The following is a 20,145-nucleotide window of genomic DNA, read 5'->3' as shown; positions in this document are numbered from 1 at the left end:
AAATTAGCCATCTTTTTCTAATTTTGGCCAAACCATTTACTGATTTTCCATTTCCTGTCTCTTCATGAAGTTCACTATAGCTTGGACTTTTCTCAATGCACTCATGTTACCTTTGATTTGTGACTCGCTGCTTACGTTCCTATAAATTGAATTATCATTTCTGTTGGCAACAACAGTAATAACAAGGATATCAATAAACTAAAAGGAGTAACTGTTAGTTAACAATGATCCTAAAAGAGTTTGAATGAACTCTCAGGTAGAAAACCAGAGGGACTGAATCATTCTGTGTTTGGTGAGATACTAAACTAAATTACTTAAGCTGAAAAGGTTGCTCTCAAAATATCCCTGGGCTGCCCAAGACAGTTATTAATCCATAGGACATACCCAATATGTATTAATTTCCTGTTCATCAAAGTGTTAACAGGTATAAATATTCATAATCTAGATAATACAAAGATGAGACATTAATTTTTTTGTTTCTTATAGGTTTTTGTTCAAGCACAGGAGAAAATGTTAGTAACATCCGAGTTGGGAGAGAGTCATTTCCATATGACTGTTAACATTTTATAGACAAATAGCTGTTTTATACCTATGATTTGAAATGAACTGTGCATTCTTAACTATGACATTATCATATTCAATTTCACATTTTATCTTAGCTAAGTGCATATGCAATTTGGAAAAGAGGTCAACAGTAAAATCGGATTTTAAAATCAGAGTATTTTGGAGATGAAAGTAACTGATAGAATCCATCTAGTTCATTCTCTTCATTTTCCTGATGAAGGAATGATGCCCACAGAAATGACCTCTATAGCAAACTGTGTTGAAATGTTTTTATTTATTTGGAGAAGTGCAAAGTGCAATACTGTGATTTAAAGTTGTATGTAAAAGTGCTTTCTGAAGTTCTAATATATATTTACTATTAAAGTTCCATTATAACAAATTCTACATCATATAGCTGCAGAGAATTCACAGAAAAGGGAAAATGTCTTTATTAAGTGACCTCAAATTAAATTTGTTTTCTTACTGTAAAGTCCCCCTTCCAATGTTCTGAAGATGCTATAACTATTAATTTGGTCTGAGGAATTGATTAGTGAAGACACAGATCAGATTAAAGGCAAAAAAAAAAAAAAACAAAAACATACACCCAAAGGTAAAATTTTATCTGGCTCAAGTGGGGATTAAAAGCAATAAAAGTGCTAATGCAAACTGATTATTTATTGAATTAAAAAAAAAAAAACACCATAAGGTTGAGGTTGTGTCTCAGTGGTAGAGTGCTCACCTCACAGGTGTGAAGCACTGGGTTTGATCCTCAGCACTGCATAAAAATAAGTAAATAAGGTATTGTGTCCATCTACAACTAACTAAAATAAAATTTAAAAAGACATCATAATAGGTTTTTTTTTTTAAAGAGAGGCGAAACAAGCAGTTACTGCCTATTAAAATAACAGCCGTGTTTAATTTGTGTTTAAGTCATTCTCTACAAAAAGGTATACAGGCAACCAAATTTTAGCCAGCAAAAGTGTAATAAAGGCTGTGGAAGAAGAGCTTTTAAGGAGAAGTTAGTAAGGAAATATTCCTTTAGATCAAATCAGTGGATATGAAGACAGTGCCTAAATGTAGTATTGCTAACATTAGAAAGTGTACCTGATCATTAATGGGAAAAGTATTTGGGCATGTAGGATATACTAGTATACCAGAAAATGTTAAGATAATAAGAATTTTCAAAATGTGAAGAAAATACAAACTTGGAAATTGTCATTTTTTTGTTATTTATAAACAATTATCCATTGTTCCTACACTCTCTGCTATCTAAAGTAAATTATTTAATTGATTTTTTTTTTTGAGGATTGAACTCAGGGGCACTTTACCACTGAGCTACACCCTTAGTTCTTTTTAATTTTTATTTAAAAACAATGTCTTGCTAGGTTGCTGAGGTCTCACTGAGTTGTTGAGGCTGCTCTCAAACTTTTGATTCTCTTACCTCAGCCTCCCAAATTATAGGCATTCACCATCACACCTGGCTAATCAATGTTTTTAGTCAGCCATATTTCTTAGTGGTGCTAAGAACTCTAATAGTGTTGGGCTTGGTTTTTAAAATTTTTGTTCATTAAAAATCTATTTCCTTAAGCAAAGAAGACAGAAGACAAATGGGAAAAAAAAGTGTCTATTACAATCTTGTAGGCAGAAAAGGCAGTTTACTTTAAATTGCCATCTCTAACAAAGGCTATCATTTATTCATTCATTCATTCAACAGTGGTTATTGAACATCTACAGGCACCATGCACTGCTCCAGTGCTTTGCAGACCACTGAACATGACAAATGCTCCTACAATCATAGGGTATCCATTCTCACAGCCAGGCATATTTATCATCTTTGATTCCAGGTGATGGATTTGTAATTATGGTCTCTAAAATGTCATATCACGCTTCAGTGGCTTTGAAAGAACATGTAATACCTTATGTTAGATAATGCTTCCAAGCCTAGAACATACTCACATTTGTTTAGGTAATTCTCAACACCAAGAGAATTTTGTTTTTCAGAGCAGGAAACTGAGACTTGGATAGTTTCCTAATATCTATGAGTCTTATAAATAGTGAATGGGCAGAAGATCTATTCCAAGGATGAGATGGATCATCCCTCTCATTCCAGGGATGCTCTGGGCTTACTTTCCTGCCCTGCCCTGCACAACAGTTCAGCAGAAGGCCATGTCATTTGATATACCGTGGGAAAGAGAAGATGTCTAAATTTGCCTGGCTTGTGGCAAGAGAAACAATGACTATTTGATGGTGTTCAAAACAGTACCATAGGGGCTGAGGTTGAGGCTCAGTGGTAGAACGCTTGCCTCGCACATGTGAGGCACTGGGTTCAATCAGCACAACATAAAAATAAATGAACAAAATAAAGGTATTGTGTTTATCTACAACTAAATATATTTAAAAAAACACAATACCATAGATTAAGCAATAATATGAAAACCTGTATGACAAACTAAGATTTAGCAGCTTCTCAGTTTGTGGCATTTGACAGAAGTGAGTGAATGAGTGCCTGAAACCTGAACTGGGCTGCTGATTTGAGAGTAAGTTTAACCAGTGGGAACGTGTGGGGGAGTACTTCAGAGTGATGGAGTAACCTGTCATGGAAAGGCCTGGCCCTTTCATGGAGACTACTGAATTCCCTAAAGCAGTCTTGGACTTTGATGGATGGCTTTGTCATCCGTTTCTCTCTGACTGTGTAGTGTCTCCCTGCTTACTACAAAGAAGCAAGGAGTTTAGTTGGAATTCTCTTTTCCACAGCAGTCAGAGCTGTACCATCTCTTCTCTCTGGAACTCTGTGCCATTCTCAGTTTTGAAAAGCACTCTGCTTCCTAATTCTCACAAGTGACTGCAATGATGACTCCAATGAGATGGAACTGTGCAGAGCAGTGGGTGCGGGGTAACACATCTCCTTTGGCAGACTCTTCAAACCTCTTTCCTAGCTTCATTATAGAAATTGTTGTAAGAAGAGGAGGAGGAAGTAAAAGAACTAGTATTGAGCATATAGTGTGCCCTCTCTATACCTTCTCCCTACAGCCCTATACCTCCGCTGGAATGACTGTTGTGCCTGTATTATAGATGAGAAACCTGAGAGAATGCATTAACTACACTTAACTGCAGTGCCCCACTCCCTTTTTACCTTATCACCTACTGCCTTCCATCCATCTATCCCTAGAGACAGATTTCACCTTTCCTCTCTACTCATTGCAGCAATAGATCTTAAATAAGGGAAGCTTTCTGTGATTGCTTCTCAGGCACATATGTTTCACTTTTTATAATAGATTTTCCATAGTGTCGAAACTCATGGTAGACAACAAATCAATATTTGTAGTATAGAACTGGTTTTAGCAGTTTGAGGTCAGAGAAAATTTGGGATTTCTGCTTGTCTGTGCTTCAATATAGAGTAATATCAAGTTTCCCTTTAAGGATGATTAGAAAACGATTTCATAAATTGGCAAGGATATCTGTAAATTATTTCTTTACCCTGTCAGAATCGGTTGTTATTTCTCTATTAGGTGTCAATCTTCGTAAAAGCATTTCATCAGCTATGAACTCTGTGGACATAGGCTGATCTGCCAGAGAAAATACCATTTAGAAGTATATGTGTAATTAATTTCTATTCGAATCAACTAATTTTATCTGCCAAATAAGGACCCAATAGAAGTGCATCATGTTCCTTTATATTTACCTATTTTAATTCTAATAATTATGATCCATGTCATTAAAGACTGTCATCCTAAGGGTGAAGGAATAGTAATTCAATATGGTTTGATTTATGTGAAGAAATCATTGAAAACACAGAATAAAAATATTTCCTAGTACATTTCTTAGTACATAAGCTAAAAGTTTTTTTTTTTAACAGAGTTCTTGGAACTCACTTCTTGTAAAGAGATAACATAGTAATTAATAAGTATATTTTGGGAAATGTGTGCATACAATTCTACTAAGAATCAACCTTTGACTCTTAAATTACTTGCTTTAGGGAGCATAACTCTACTCAGAATATGCATGGAGGTTCTGTGGATAATAAATGCAAATGCCCCTCTTATATCTTGAATTAGTCAATTACCAGATGCTGAAAGTTCTCTCCAATCCTTCAAGGTATTAGCCATAAATGTGAGACATTGATGTACTCATAGTTTATGAGTACTATTAATAAATGAAACTCTAGCAATAGCACATAATTGAAATATTACATATATATGTTGATAGCCTAATTTAATTCAAGTGTGTGTGTATGTGTGCGCACATGAATGCATAAATGTTTTCATCTCTTTTGAAGAAAACTCTAGCTATGTCAAATCAGGCCAAATATTGGCACATTGAACCCCACAAATAACAGAAGCAAGAAAACAAAGAAAGCATAAAACCTGAGAGTTCTGTTGTGTAGAATGTATCATCTGATAGAAAAGGAACTGCAAGTCTTAGATGCTAATATTTGATATTTTAGAGAAGTTAGAACTGTTCCTCTAAAGGTTCAAATTGAGTCTGCTAGAATGAACTAACAATAGGAAGATAACAGGAAAAGAGGCATACAAATTTTATTAATGTGTTTAAGCATTGGAACCATACAAAATCTGAATGAAACTCAAGAAAGGGGCCATGTAGTTGAAGCTTCAATATCCTTCTTCATTAGGGAGAGGGAAATGAGGGGTGCAGAAGGAAATTTTAAAAGGTTAGTAAATTATTTTTAGAGGAAAACACACTGGAGAATACACAATGGCCTAAGTTCTTTTGGTGTTTATATGTGGTGTTTGCTTTTTTGATTCTTTTTTATTATATATTTTTCCCAATTCTTTTATTTTTTATTTTTTTTAAAGATAGAGTGAGAGAGGAGAGAGAGAGAGAGAGAGAGAGAGAGAGAGAGAGAGAGAGAGAGAATTTTTAATATTTATTTTTTTTAATTCTCGGCAGACACAACATCTTTGTTGGCATGTGGTGCTGAGGATCGAACCCGGGCCGCACGCATGCCAGACGAGCGCGCTACCGCTTGAGCCACATCCCCAGCCCCTCCAATTCTTTTATGATACAAATTTAATCTTAATGAAATTTAAGAAGATCAAAGACAATTGTAATCTTCTTTGGTAGACCTGGTCCCAGGGTCAAAGAGGATTGAGGCAAGTGGGGGTCAGACCTGTTTCTTCTGCTCAGCCTATCAAATAAGTATGCTTTAGGGTATTATTATTTTTTAGACCAAACAGTAAGCTAAATAAATTTTATAGATTTTAGCAATGTTTTTACCTTAAATGCACACCAACATATAGATAAAAATTTGTCTAGTACTCAGTGTTGTTTCCCAAGCTCACATAAGAAATTTGTGTTGGGCGCAGTGGCACATGCCTGTAATCCCAGCGACTTGGGGGACTGAGGCAGGAGGATGGCAAGTTTAAGGCAAGCCTGGGCAATTTAGTGAGACCTAGTCTGAGAGAGAGAGAGAGAGAGAGAGACTGGGGATGTGGCTCAGTGCTTATGTACCCCTGAGTTCAATCTGTAGCATGAGAAAAACAAAAATGATTGTTTCTTTGCAATGCAGTGCAAAATGTCATTTTACTTAAAAAATTATTTGTAAATTTATCAAATTATCAAAGCCAACAGATGGATCTAATTTGAACACAGAAACTTCTTGTATTATTTCCGTGGTGATAAGACAAGTCATGATCCTTAATAAGTTCCAATGAATTAATGACTCTTTTGGACTTCAACATTTCTTGGCCCTGTCATGTAGGAAAAACATGAAACTCTAGACCAGACAGACACGAGTTCAAAACTAAATCCTACTCCTTAGCTGCTTTATATGGAGCAGTTCTGAATTATAGGCTCTTCATTCTTCAGAAAGAGATAAAAATTATTTTAAAGGTCAAAAAGAAAGCATACTAAAGCACATGGTGTAATGTATGGAATAAAACAGAAGCTCAAAACTAGCTGCCATTGTTGGTCTGACTGAAAACAGGAAAAAAGCAGGAGGCGAATGATTTTGATAAAACAAATGAGGATCTGGCAGGGGATGAGTCGTGTGTGATTATCAAACCAACCCACCAGTGAGACCTATTCACAGTTAAAATCACTGGCAGAAATTTTGGCAGTCCCTTTACACCAGACAGGTAGATTTTATTTGCAAAGTACTACCACATTTTAGGGTTTCCCACCTATCAGAGAGTTCCATGCATTATTATTAGTATGGCAAGACCAAGAGACTCTAGATATCATGAAAACATTCTCATTTAGGTTTGTGGAAGAGCAGCACAGTACCACTAATAAAATAAAACAGCAAGTCAGTTGTTTCAGAAGTTAATTCACGTATTCAGACCACCGTTTTCTGTAAAGGAAGAAATATCTCACTAAAATATTCCCAGAGGTTTGAAAATTACAAATCACAAGCAGTTTTATTTCTTGTAAATTTTGTGTGCTGATGAAGTTCGAAAGGAACCGCTTTATAAAGTTGATTTTGATTATCAAGTTTCCCTTTGCTGCCTGAGTTTGTAATGGAAAAAAGAACTCATTTATTTCTTCTCCCAAAAGACCTATCTTTTTTTTTTTTAACCACAAGGTGTCCAATCTGATTTTGAAATCAAAAAATTTTATTTAACCTCTCCAGTTGGATGTTACATATTTCATTCATGTCTATGCCAATTAGGTGCAGATTCTACTTTCTGAACCCTATCAGTGAGTCTCAGGGAAGTCAGGGTTAGTCAGAAAAGGGAGGACTTTGTCTGCTGTATTGTACTTTGTGTTCACTTTGAAGCATTCAAATCCATTGCTTCAATTCATTGTCATCAGAGGGGTGGCAGAGGTGGCCAGAACAGACATTCCCATCAGGATGGAAAGACTTTCCAGTTTTGCATCCCTTTAATCTTTGCAAATGCAAAATTTATTGTGTCAGAGAGACTTAAGATTTCACATTTTAATCAGAAGATTTGAAGTTATTTTTTTTTCTTAAAAGTGTTCTGTGATATCAACAATCACATTATTTCTGTGTTGTTACAAATCAAACAGCTCAGAAGAAAAGTTTGCTGTTTTTGAAAGGACAGCACAAACTATGATCATTATAGATTGATCTGAGGGCTCATCTTTATGAACTTGTAATATTTCAATTGAGTGGCAGTTGAAAATGAAAGCGATGTCAGATCAAAACTATGCATTACACCTTATTCAAGATATTAATATTTGGGTTTGAATAGATCATTTAAAGAAATTCTATAGTTGAAGCATTGACTAAATTTTTCCAAGTGTTTCTTTTGATTTACAAATTTTTTTTAAGTATTCTAACATAATTCTTCTAGGTAATTTTATCTGTGTCTATATTTAGTATGCCTCTAAATATCTTAATTTCCATGTTTCACGTATAATGATATCCAGTGTTTATGATTTTTCATGGTATTGTACAAATAATTCGATTTTTATATTAATAAGTAGTCATTAGAAAAACAATTGAAATATACATTAAGTACTTTCAGTCTGATCCATACCTTCCTATGGAGCACCCAATTTGCCCATTCTCTTCAACTTTTCCACCTGGCAATTCATAAGAGGAAATAAATCAATCTAAGAAGTTGATATTATAATAATAGATTAGTAAAACAATAACAGCATTTTGCAGTAAAAGGCTATGTAATTCAAAATTAATTAATTCAGTGTTTTTCCTTAGGGAATTTGGATTTATACTTAATTGAGCTAAAGTATCTGACTGCCCTGGGATAAGTTAATTGGTATTCAAAATGATTTTAGATATTGTATAAAGATGGAAAGCAACTAAGTCATTTATTTCTTCCAACTGAAAAATATTGTTTAAATTACTTGGGAAGAAAAACTGGGGGTTTCATTGAAACTAGACTTACATTATCTTAGGTTTAGAAAGCTGTCAAAATATAGATTGACAGTATGTTCTTTGACCCAGATGAAGAATATGACATACATTTGCATTCTACTCCTTTTGATGGACTGAGGGAAATGCAATTCAGGATAGAATGCCCCAAGTAATAACATTGATTTGGTTAGTTGAAATTAGAGTAATTCCTATTTTCACAACTGCAGATGTAAGTGACAATTTAAAAACAAGAACATTATAAAACAGTTTGTTCAATAATGTAGTGATCTTCCAACCTTCCTTAATGCTTCATATTCAGTTAAAACAATATCAAGTGCTAAGTATATGCAATGATAATAATTTATGTAAACATATAGAATTCTGAAAGTACAAATAATTAGTGGAATTCAATCCTTATATATACTTGGACAGAGAAAGAGTTGAGAATTAACTAATTCATTCACTGCAGTTGCTGAACAAATATTTTAATTTCTAGGATTAAGCAATGGATTTTTATGGCTCATATTTCATGCCAAAGAGATCATATGAATAATTAGAAACACAGAATTTTAGATCCTTTAGCACAGGATCTCTCAAGTGTCAGGCATGATGCTTTTGGCTGCAGTTAACAGAAAAATCTTCCTCAAACTGTCTCAACTTGGCTTAAAGAAGGGTATTTATCACATCCTTATTTGTCATCTCACATAAGGACTTCTGAAGTAGGCTAGATTCTGGGTGTATGTAGTATGACAGTGTACCTGAATTTTCTGGGATTTGGACCTGGTCTCCACAAAACACTAGTTCCTGCTAAATTGGCAACAAGATGGCTGTGGAGGGGAGAGGAAGCTAGGAGAGTTATTTTTTTTTTCCTTGAACTTACTTCTATTTCCAGGAGGAAGTAACCTTTTCCCAGATACTTCCTAACATAGGCAGACTCATTTGGTGGTCAGGGACCCCTGCCAGAAGTGTGGGATTATCATGGTTGGTGTAAGGGGATCCTAACCATCTCTGGAGCTGGGAATTGGAGTCTACTTCCCCTTGGTCATGTGGTAGTAGATGTTCAACTGAATAAAACTGGTGTTCCATTTGAAAGGAAGAAAGGGAGAAATGAAATGGTGTAAACAGGCATCAGTCATAGCTCCATTGCATTTTGCAGTTGAGAAAATAAAGGCCTAGAAAGACTTATAACATGTTCAAGTTACAAACTTTGGTATTGTTTATCCCACATTCAAAATGTCTGCAGTGCTGTTTTTTTTTTTTTAAATGGCTAGTCTGCTCATTCTTTCAATTGCAAATTTAGAGACATTTTAGCCAATTAAGTGTCTTAAATTGAGTAAAAGCTGAAAGAACATACCATATTGATTTTATATACTTTTTCAGAGAAGACAAAAAGACTTTTCCTTCTTAGAACTTTTCACAGAGGAGCTTTTTTCTTTTTTTTTCCTAAGTTAATTCTGCAGGTTATCACTTACATTAAACACCATGGAGTCAAACAGAGAGAGTGCCCACTTTTTTCTTAACACTCTGTTCTTAGTGCATAATCTGACACTCAACAAAAGAATGAACAAGTACATCCTGATATTTTTAGTATTTTGTGTTCTAGTATGAGCATACAGAGTGCTCTCTAGGTGACATGTAGACATGATTTCAGGTACTGAGGTAGCAGAGAAGATGTGAAGATGTGATATATAATGGATTTATAAAAGTAGCCATATGAGATAGTCCATGTTATACGTTAGATGAATACCACAGATGATAAATGCCATCAAAATTTGGGAAAGTTCAATGAATGATTTTGTTTGGAGACTACAGAGGAATGAAAACTTACACTGGGAATTGAAAGAGAAGTAGAACTTAAAACTAGTGGAGAGAAGATATTCCCATGCGGGAATGAGTGAGGAATAAAGTTAAACTTATTTTAGGAGCAATATATGGATCAGTTTGTAGTCATTTTGGTTTTAGGATTTGAAAGAGAATAAACTGGAGAATTGGAAAATAAGGGAGATGGTGGGAAGTCTTCAGTGCAGGCTAAGAAACTGGACTATTTAGGAAGCCATTGAAGCTTTCAGGGCAGGATTTTGACACATGAGAGTCAATCTTTACAAAGATTAATATGAAAATTCTATGTACAATGGGACACAAGAGAATAAAAGTAGTCAGGAATAAAGTAACCCCACTATAAATTAAAACTCAATAAATAAATTGGAAGAAATTTTCATGAAGGGAAAAAATGAGATAAATTTTGAAGAATTAATTGGTAGAACAAGGTTAGTGATTGGATATAGGGACTAAAATTGCCCAAAGCAAAATTCCTAGGTATCAAGCTATATCATCAAGTGATATAGCAAAGTCCAGGAGAAAGTCTATATTTTTCTTCCAGAAAAGATGATCAGTTTTTTGTTCAATGGTTTTGGTTTGCAGCATCAGTGGGATGCTTAGAGATGTCCGTCAGACAGCTGGAAATGTGCAAATGAATTTCAAATTTAGCAGAGCTAGTGTTGTAGATTAAGAAGAATGTCATGTGCAGACAAGAGGCAAAATCAGATGTGGGTCAGAGGTTTACAGCACTTAGCAAAAGCATATCTCATCACATGTTTGTTGAATGGAAACTAAACTTTTTAACCAGAATGTTTTGGGTTGCAAGTGACAGAAACCCATCCAAAATTGACTTAACAATGAAACATTTTGGGCCATAGAACAGAATAATCTGGGGACAGGGCTGGCTTTAGGCATGACTGAATGAACATGTTTACGTGGTTATGAATTTCTAGCTTTCACTCTGCTTTGTTCTGTTTTCTCAAGTTAGCTCTGTTTTTCTGGTACGTTATATCAGCTTAGCTACCCCTGCAGAAAGAGAGATCCTCTTTTCCACCAAGTCCTCAGTAAATACACGGATTTACTCTGTCTGGAAAAACTTGGAACATTTCATTATCACTGGACCAATACTGTGATTCTGATTCACCAGACCTATTCTAGAATCAGGGGGATTGCTCTTTCCACCAAAATACACTTAAAAAACCTAAAAGGGGAATATGATGAGGATAAATTTAAAGAAAACTGGGGTTCTTCAGTCATAAGAAAGGAGTGTGATACATGCAGTGCACTGTCAGAATTTTGGGGAAAGATGAAGAGCTGAAGGCTCAGGGGAATATACTCACATTTCCAGGCCAGGAAGAGGTTTCTTAGTGAAGGAGAAACATAGGAATCTGCACAGAGGGCTGAGCCCTGGCTATGACACCCAGGTGGGAACTACTCAGGTCCATTTCTTGTTACAAGACTTCTTCTGTTCAACAGTCATGTATAGAGACATGACTCCAGAATGGCCCATTCCCCTGGATAAAATTTAACCATGTCTTTATCCCTGCTGTGTAGATTCTTTTCAGTAATTTAGAAATACAGCAAGACATTCAAAAGTCCAAGGGCTGCAGTGAAATAGCGATTTCTATCATTATCTGGTCTTTCATCACAAGATTCAAAGCTTAGACCTTTTAAGAAGAAAGAGTAGCCTAAGTAAATTATTTACTTTGTGGATTTTGTAGTTAAGGAATTTTAAAGAGATTTTCAAAGAAAGAGGGAAAAGGACAAATGGCGGTACCTGATGATCCTGAAGCTTCATTTTTTTTTCTTTACTTTATACATTTAAGGTCTTTCTAGTCTTTGCTTAGTTTTAGTCCAGCAGAAGCTGGCCTTGCTCACCTGTCACTTTGGCCTCCACTCTGCTGTGCATTTTACCTCCTCCCCATGTGAAGAGTAAGGCCTGTCCCTGAAGAGTCAATAAGGGGTGGGCCAGCATATCTGTGTCTGTGGCTCATGTGCCCATGGTCAGAGGCTGCTCTGTTCACTCATCAGAGCTCCCAAGACCATTCCTGGCATTCAGTAAGTACTTGGTAAATATATTTTGTTGTCCTGTATATGTGTGTGTGTGTGTGTGTGTGTGTGTGTGTGTGTGTGTGTGTGTGGTGCTGGTGATCAAAACTAGGGCCTTGTTTGAAACAGACAAGTGCTATACCCCATTTTCTCCTTTTTGAAGATTTGTTAGTTTGTGTATCTTTATTCTTCTGGGTGTTTTTTTTCCCCATACTGTTCTTCAATTTTTAAAATTCATTTTGTTCTCCTTTGAATTATCGTGAATTAACTTTGTGAGTTATCTTTTTGTTCCTTTGAGTTTCTCTAGGGTGTCCCATTTGAAAGGAATATACTGGTCTGAATATACTGTATAGGTAGTGTATTTTCAGAATAGGACTAATGACTAGGAAATGTAGTGACTTTGAAAGCCTGCCCTGCAAAAATAAATGTGCTGAAATGCAGATTGCTCCAATTTTCTGCTGAAATATCCATCTCTGCAGGGAGTGTTACTCCCCAGGTGGTAGCATCAGAAATCAATTCTGCTTATGGAGATTATTGAAGATTAGGAGAAAATACCAAGATACCGAGTTCAAAATCAATGTCATGCGATTATGCTTACTTGTACAACTACTGACAATTTTTGGTCACCAGTAAATTATATGAATTTAAAAAATGGCTTAGGTAAGATTTAGCCATCAAAAATGAATTTGATTTCTTTTCTGAGGGAGGATATTTAGAGAGTAAATTCTAGTAACTACTATAATATATAAGACAAGAACACTTTTTGCCTGTCTCATGTTTGATAAGAACTGTGCTGTTCTTTCTTTAAAATTCAGCGGTTTACAAAATATGTCATAACTTAAACTGGCATATATAAGCTCAATGTGGCAAATGTTCCTCAGCAAATTTTCAAGGGATTGGAACATTTCCCAAGCCTTTTTGAAGAGAAAAGATAAAGTATTTTTCTTTTGGATTCCTAAAAGAGGATATTATTAAATACAAATGTAGAAGAGCATTTTTTAAATTACTGAGCAGGCCATTATTTTGATATGCTTCCTTCCTTTCCAGTATTTTACTATTATTATTCTCAATAGGTCATCAGATTTCACAAACAAATATTAAGAACTTTTTCAAGGCTTATTAAATTAAATCTGGAAAATTTTAGATTGCAACATTACTAGATTCTGAGATATTCCTGGAAGTTGAAATCAAATTTCTGTATTTTTCCAGATTAATTGTATTTGGGACATTATGAAATAATTGGTAGGAAAAAAATTGTACATCTTTTCACCATATTTTCTTTTCCAAAAATGAACCCAAAAAGTTGAAATTTAAGATAATAGATAAAATACAACAGTTTCAGTTATAAACAATATATGTACTAAAACAAAGCTAGCATTTGTATTCCTAAGCACATATCTATTGTCATTCTTCTCCTAGGTTTATCTCATTCATGCTGGATGAAGATTAAATTTTATTTCCTTTGTTTTGTTCCAATGCAAAGAATAATTTAGTATAACCCAAAAGCACCCAAAGCTTTGCAGCTTATTATATGGAGTACAATAACCTCTAATATTTGTTATTATTCTCATCACTCTCTAAGGCAGGATTTGCAAACTTAAATATCTATGGGGCTAAGCAGACAGAAAAATGTGAGTGAAGGTAGGGACTGTTGCAGATGAGCTCCTGTTTAATGGGATCAGTAGTTACTCAGCTTCAGCAAAAATGTTGGCCAACAGAAATTCTAAGCCAATGTTTTCAGGAATTTCTGTGTTTTCTTTTTTGTTTGATTATTTGTTTGTTTTGAAAGGAAACAAGTTATTTGTGAATCAGATTTTAGAAAAAATGTTTTACAATATTATGATTTTTCTAAATTTTTGCTATGTGCTATAGACTAATCCAGTTTTTAAAAAAATAATATGTTGGTAAAACAAACATACAAACACATGTGAGCCACATGTGGTTTGAGAGCCAAGTATTTGTAACTTCTTGGCCAATATATGACAATATATGACATCTTTACCAAATAATATTTATTAAGATCTTGGGTATATTTGTTGGCAGGTCTTCTGACATTTGTTAGAAGGGGCATGTTCTACCTAATTCTTTGCTCTTAAATCTCTTTATTTCCCTTAACTAGGTCCATTTAGTTCTTGTTTCCAGATGAAATTCTTGAATTAAAAAGGGACTATTTCTCCTTGGTTATTTATCCTAAACAATTAGTCATCATACTACAGTGATACATGCATACGCATGTTTATATCAGCAGAATTCATAATAGCCACACTATGGAAGGAGCTAAAGTGTCTCTAAAAGGACAAATGGATGAAGAAAATGTGATATATATATATATTAAATAGAGGTTTATTCAGCCATAAAGAAAAATGAAAGGAACTAAAGACCATTATGTTAAATGAAATAAGTAAAACTTAGAAGGGCCAAGGTCACATGTTTTCTTTCATACGGAGAAGCTAGAGAGGAAAAAGGAAAAAAAAGATTAGGGTGGATCTCATGACAATCACAGGAAGATGAGTAGAGGAAAGGGACCAAAGGGTGGTAGGCTGGGAGGGAGGGCGGAAGTGCTGGAGAGTGATATTGGCCAAATCAAGTTATATTGTGTGCATGTATGAAAATATGTAACTACAAATGCCATCACTTTGCACAACTGTAATGCACCAATAAAAAATAAAAAGGAGTATTTGACATAACACAAGCTGCATTGGGGATGCTAACCTTATTACTACTCTAGTGCTATGGTTGAGAGGTCTTTCTTCTCCCTAATCAAAGCCTTTAACCATATAAAATTTTGAGTCTTTGGTTTTCTGCCTTATTGTTCCTGAAAGCATGCCCAGAACCCAAACCTCTGTAGTGTTGGGCCCTGCACTGTTAAGCTTGTTTAGGAGTTAATACCCAAACTCCGTCCCCCTGGCCTGTAGCTTGGACCCTTCTGGCATTTAACAAATTTCACTAATGCCAAACTTCTGACTTCCTTAATCTTCATTGGCTCTTTCTGAAAATCTTCTTGATTTTTAAGGCCTGTTGTTTCATCTTCATATTCCTAATGCCCTGATAGCAAGTGTTTTGCCTGTCTGGGTCCGACCCTAGGTTTAGAGTTCTTTATGCCTGGCTGCTTTGCTTTCTTTAATTATGGCTCTTTCTACCTCGGTGGTAGATCTGTGTCTTGGTTGTCCCAGTCTGCCAGGCCCTTCTCTAATTAACCCTGTCTATAATGTCAGGTAAAAACCCTTGGGAATGTGGTGCTCATGGAATTGCTTTTATCAGGATTAAAAATAGAAGAAGAAAATCTTGCTGCCTATGTGTACTTATGTGATTCAGGTAGACTTAATTCTTGTTATTCATACTGTGCAGATGGCTTTTATGAAAAAGTACAGTGGTGGTTATTTCATTAGAATAGTCAATTGATACAGGAAAGGGAGTGATATTTTTTAACTTCCTGCTGACTTATGAGAGAATAAATGCTGGTGCTGGTAAAATCAGTATGATAACAACCTATTAAAATACCCTTGTGGAGTTGAAAGAGAAGATGTAGAGGTTGCTTGCAATGGTTAAGGTTATCACCTGTTAAAATATCCTTTTAGAATCTCACATCTCTTTGGGATAATCCTCAAAGAACATGGCAACCCCTAGTGTATTATCATTTGGATCAGTGAGCTTGAACAACAGCCCCAAAGAACAGAACAGTGATTTGGAAATTTTTTTTGACAATCTGTTTCTAAATTCCAAATTCCCTAAAGCTCAGACTTACTTTCATTTGAACTCCATAACTCTTGTCATACTGATTTATTTTATATTCGAGGAAAAGAGAATATTACCAATGGCTTATATCATTGTTCTTTTGCCTGTTCTGTCCACCTGTGTGAGTTCAGGAAGGGTGGACAACAGAGTTCCAAATAGCTTTGAACCTGCTGTATCTCAAGAGTAAAGTAAATTCTCTATTAAAGGTATGTGACAGTTGGATCCAATTAACTGAGCATCCCCCAGGAATTTAAACTACAATAAAGAAGAAAATAAAAGGTGAAATTGTTGATTAAAAATTGAGCCTTCCATTTTCATTTATTACCACAATTTGGGTAAGCCCATTTCAGAACGTACAGAAGATCCTGTTTCCAAGATATTTAAGTCTCAAAGTAAAGACATATTTACTTATATTATCTTTTAGCATATTTGCTCTCTTCCTTTCTAGACTGTGCTACACTAAAAGAAAAGATCAGTTAAATATTATATGCATATATGGAAATAAAATGTGATATATAAATATGGAACATGTGCTGGTATTATATTTGTATTACTGTATTCTATGGCAAATGGAGTGCATATCCATTGGCTTGGCTGTGTGTCATTTATTTTGCTTCCTGTGAAATTCTTTGAGAAGATGCCATGGCATTTGAGTTTCACTTGTTAGAAGTTGATGTTTGGTGCCATGGGGACATGGCCTAAGAATAAGTTTGGAATCTTGAGGAAAGAGTGATTATAAGGGAATATGACTTTCTAAAGAAGTCAAAAAGAACCAGACTTGTCATATTTCTTTGAGTATATTCATAGTAACACTTTAGAAGCTTATGTATTTAATCTAGAGGGCTTTCTTGAACAGTTCTGCATTTATTTGGGAATTACCCTTTTAAGCCCTAAGCGTATTTTAAAATCATTTTCAGTGATGATGGCAAGTATTTAGCCTTTCAAGATAAATTTAATCTTTAAAAAGAGTAAAGTGGTACCAACTATCAATGCTGAAAACTTAGGTAGACTATTAAAATAGTACAGTTTGTGTAATTTTTTAAATGTACAGGTTCCAGATAATGAAGTGCTGATTTTCTTATATAAGCACTAAGAGAGTTATGCATGTACTTAAAAAAAATAATTTCAAATGTTTCCAAAGTGATTTTTTTTAAAGGAAAACATTTCTTTAGGCATAATAGTTTATTTTTTTTCTTTCTTAGTCATACTTCTCAGAGAGAAAAGTGGCAATTAAATGTAATTAAAATTAAATCTGAGTAAAGAAAATGTACCATTTGAACAATATTGCTAGAATTGCCAGATAAAATATAGGACTCCTAGTTAAATCTGAATTTCAGATTAACAAAGAATATTTTGAGTACAAATATGTCCCATGTAATATTTGGATATACTAAAAAAAAATCAATCCTGTTTCTCTGAAATTCAGATTTAACCAAGGGTCCTCCTATATAGTTGATAATTCTGGCAATGCTTGATAAATGCCTGTGGAACACCTTCTATGTAACAATACGGCTCTAGAAATTACTAAGTACATGCTGTCCTCTAAGAGCTACAGTCTAGCAAGGAAGAGAGCAAATATGCTAATAACTACAGTTCATGAGAAACTGTAGTAATTGCTCCATGATAGATGCAACTAATGATCTTTCGAAGAATTATGAGGATACTTGTGGTTGATGATATCAAAGAAAGACAGTTTATACTAAGTTTGGTCTGAAAATACTGAGAGATGTCTACTAACCTTGAAATATGGAAGAAAAGGTACATCTGGACAAGAAAACAGAATTAGGGGGAAAAAATAAAGGAAAAAAACCCATGAACTTAGGGAAATATTGAGTGTTTTTAAAGAATTACAATTTGGTGAAAGCAGTGGTTCAGAATTTTAGCATGTATCAGAATCATCTAGAGGGCTGTGAAATCACAGCTATCTGGGTCCCATTTATGTGTCTGACTCAGTGGATCAGTGTAGGCAGAGAATTTGCATTCCCAATCAGTTTTCAGGTGATGCTGATGCTGCTGGTCTGGGGAATCTCACTCAGGGAACCGGGTCCTAGAGTGTGACTGTGGATGACAAGTGGAAGATAGGGCTGGAAATGTAGGTCAGGCCCTGAGGGCCTTGTCTGCCTTGCTCTGGAACTTGAGTTTTGTTTAGTAGGCAATCGGGAGCCATTAATAGCTGGCAACCAATTCGACATTTAAGTTTTCCTTAGGAAGATGTATCTGGTGGAATAAGTTGAGATTCATTGAAAAAGAACACTATAGACCAGAGAAGGAAGGCTGGTTAAATAGCTGTTGAAACAGATGAAGCAATAAGATCCCAGAGTGGTGAGATAACATTAGGATCAGAAGGAATAACTGCTTTTGGGAGTTGCTTTTTACTTATGTTTTTGAGTAGTGGCAGTAGGTTTTCTTTAATGGACTCTTTTTCTCCAAAAATGTCAGTCTCAAAATTGGCAATAATTTAATTTTTCAGGACTGCTTGAAGTTTTGGGGAAAAAATACAAATAAAATAAGCAGATTTTTACCTGTTTAGTTAAAAGAAAAATTTCCCATTAAAAAGTAAGCAGTTAAAGTGGGCCTGATATGGAAATGCAAGTCAGAAAGGCAATCATCAAGAATACAAATTAATAGCCAGATGAGATGGCGCACGCCTGTAATCCCAGTGGCTTGGGAGGCTGAGGCAGGAGAATTGTGAGTTCAAAGCCAGTCTCAGCAAAAGCAAAGCGCTAAGCAACTCAGTGAGACCCTATCTCTAAATAAAATACAAAATAGGGCTGGGGATGTGGCTCATTGGTCGAGTGCCCCTGAGTTCAACCCCTGTTCCCCCCCAAAGAAAAAGTATAGAGATAACAATTGGGGGTGGAGTAGAAGAGAAGGGACTCTTATGTACTCTTGATGGGAATATAAATTATTGCAACCACTATTGAAGTCAGTATGAAATTTCCTTAAAAACTTAGGAATGAAATCACCATGTTACCCAGCTATACCACTACTTGGGATTTATCCCAAAGATTAAAGTCTTCATACTACAGATATACATGCATACCCATGTTAATATTAGAAGAGTTTACAAAAGCCAAATTGTGGAATCAGCCAACACACTGGCCAACCAATGAATGGATAAAGAAAATGTGGTATATATACACAGTGGAGTTTTATTCGAATGTAAAGAATGAAATTATGTAATTTGCATGAAAATGGATGGAACTAAAGACCATTATGTTAAGCAAAAAAATAAGCCAAACTCAGAAGGTCAAGGGTTGTATGTTGTATGTTTTCTCTCTTATGGGGAGGTTAGAGAGAAAAAAGGAAAATAAGAGATCTCATGAAAATAGAAGGGAGACCAGTAGAGTAGAGAAAAGGGATCAGAGGAGGAAGAGAAAGATAGCATACTGATGAATAAAATCAAATTATGTGCATGAACAAACATGGCGCAATGAATTCCACCATTATAAATAACTATTATATACCAATAAGTTCTTCTTTAAAAAGAAGTTATGGTGTTTATTGAAATATTTACAGGTAGCCCAAGAGTCCATGCATAAAGCTGAACATAGAATTTAATAGACATGTATTATGGTTCCAAAGATTTTGTCATTGATATCCCATTTCAATTCACAAGAAATACATCTCAGACAGAGCCTTAAGTCCTTTTTCTGAGGTCTTAAGATAGTCTTTATAGAGTTTGAGTTTATTACTATACTGATTGACTTCCTGAATCCATATTCAGACATAACATTTCTTGTAGGCCAATATATGCCAGATCCTGTGAGAGCATCTGATTTAGTGCTATAAACAAAGTGAAAATGTCCTTTCCTAGGGGTATATTCAAATGAGCTAAGAACTGGGGAAAGAGCATTGATGAATCAGAAAGGATGCTTGTCACAAACTCCTTTGACACCTTGTTAGTACTGCTGAGCATTAGCTCTGTTACTTTTTCATGGAACTTAGTGTCTAATTTTTACTCCTGTTTCTAAGTAAATTTTAATTAGATTTTTTTTCTATGGAAATTATGTTTCATTATAAAAATTACGTGAAAGCCCTGAAAAATATAAAGAAAAGCATAATGATCACACATAATTACATAATCTTACCATCGAGAGAAACTTGCAGCACATTGGTGTGTATGCTTCTCTATGGTACACATTATTTTGTACCTGGTTTATTTTGTTAATAAAATATTGTGTATATTTTCTCATTCCAAT

At 35.0% G+C, this 20,145-nt stretch overlaps 1 protein-coding gene across 3 annotated transcripts in view; it reads left to right on the top strand.

The window, feature by feature from the left end:
* Nucleotides 1–20,145, top strand: part of Prkg1 (protein kinase cGMP-dependent 1) — a 1,167,449-nt gene that overhangs the window by 256,561 nt on the left and 890,743 nt on the right. The window contains exon 1 of one of the 3 annotated variants that reach the window (XM_078042034.1): nucleotides 11,943–12,217. The exons of the other annotated variants lie outside the window; for them this stretch is intronic. Within the exon in view, the coding sequence (XP_077898160.1) occupies nucleotides 12,160–12,217 (58 nt within the window). The 5' untranslated portion in view covers nucleotides 11,943–12,159. Of the gene's footprint in view, nucleotides 1–11,942; nucleotides 12,218–20,145 lie in introns of those variants that run through there. 3 annotated transcript variants of the gene reach the window in all.

The sequence above is a fragment of the Ictidomys tridecemlineatus genome, chromosome 1 (genome assembly GCF_052094955.1).
Source record: "Ictidomys tridecemlineatus isolate mIctTri1 chromosome 1, mIctTri1.hap1, whole genome shotgun sequence".
In the NCBI taxonomy this organism is placed as follows: domain Eukaryota; kingdom Metazoa; phylum Chordata; class Mammalia; order Rodentia; family Sciuridae; genus Ictidomys; species Ictidomys tridecemlineatus.
Note: the sequence above shows the minus strand (reverse complement) of the source record. Positions and strands in the feature narration are given on the sequence as shown.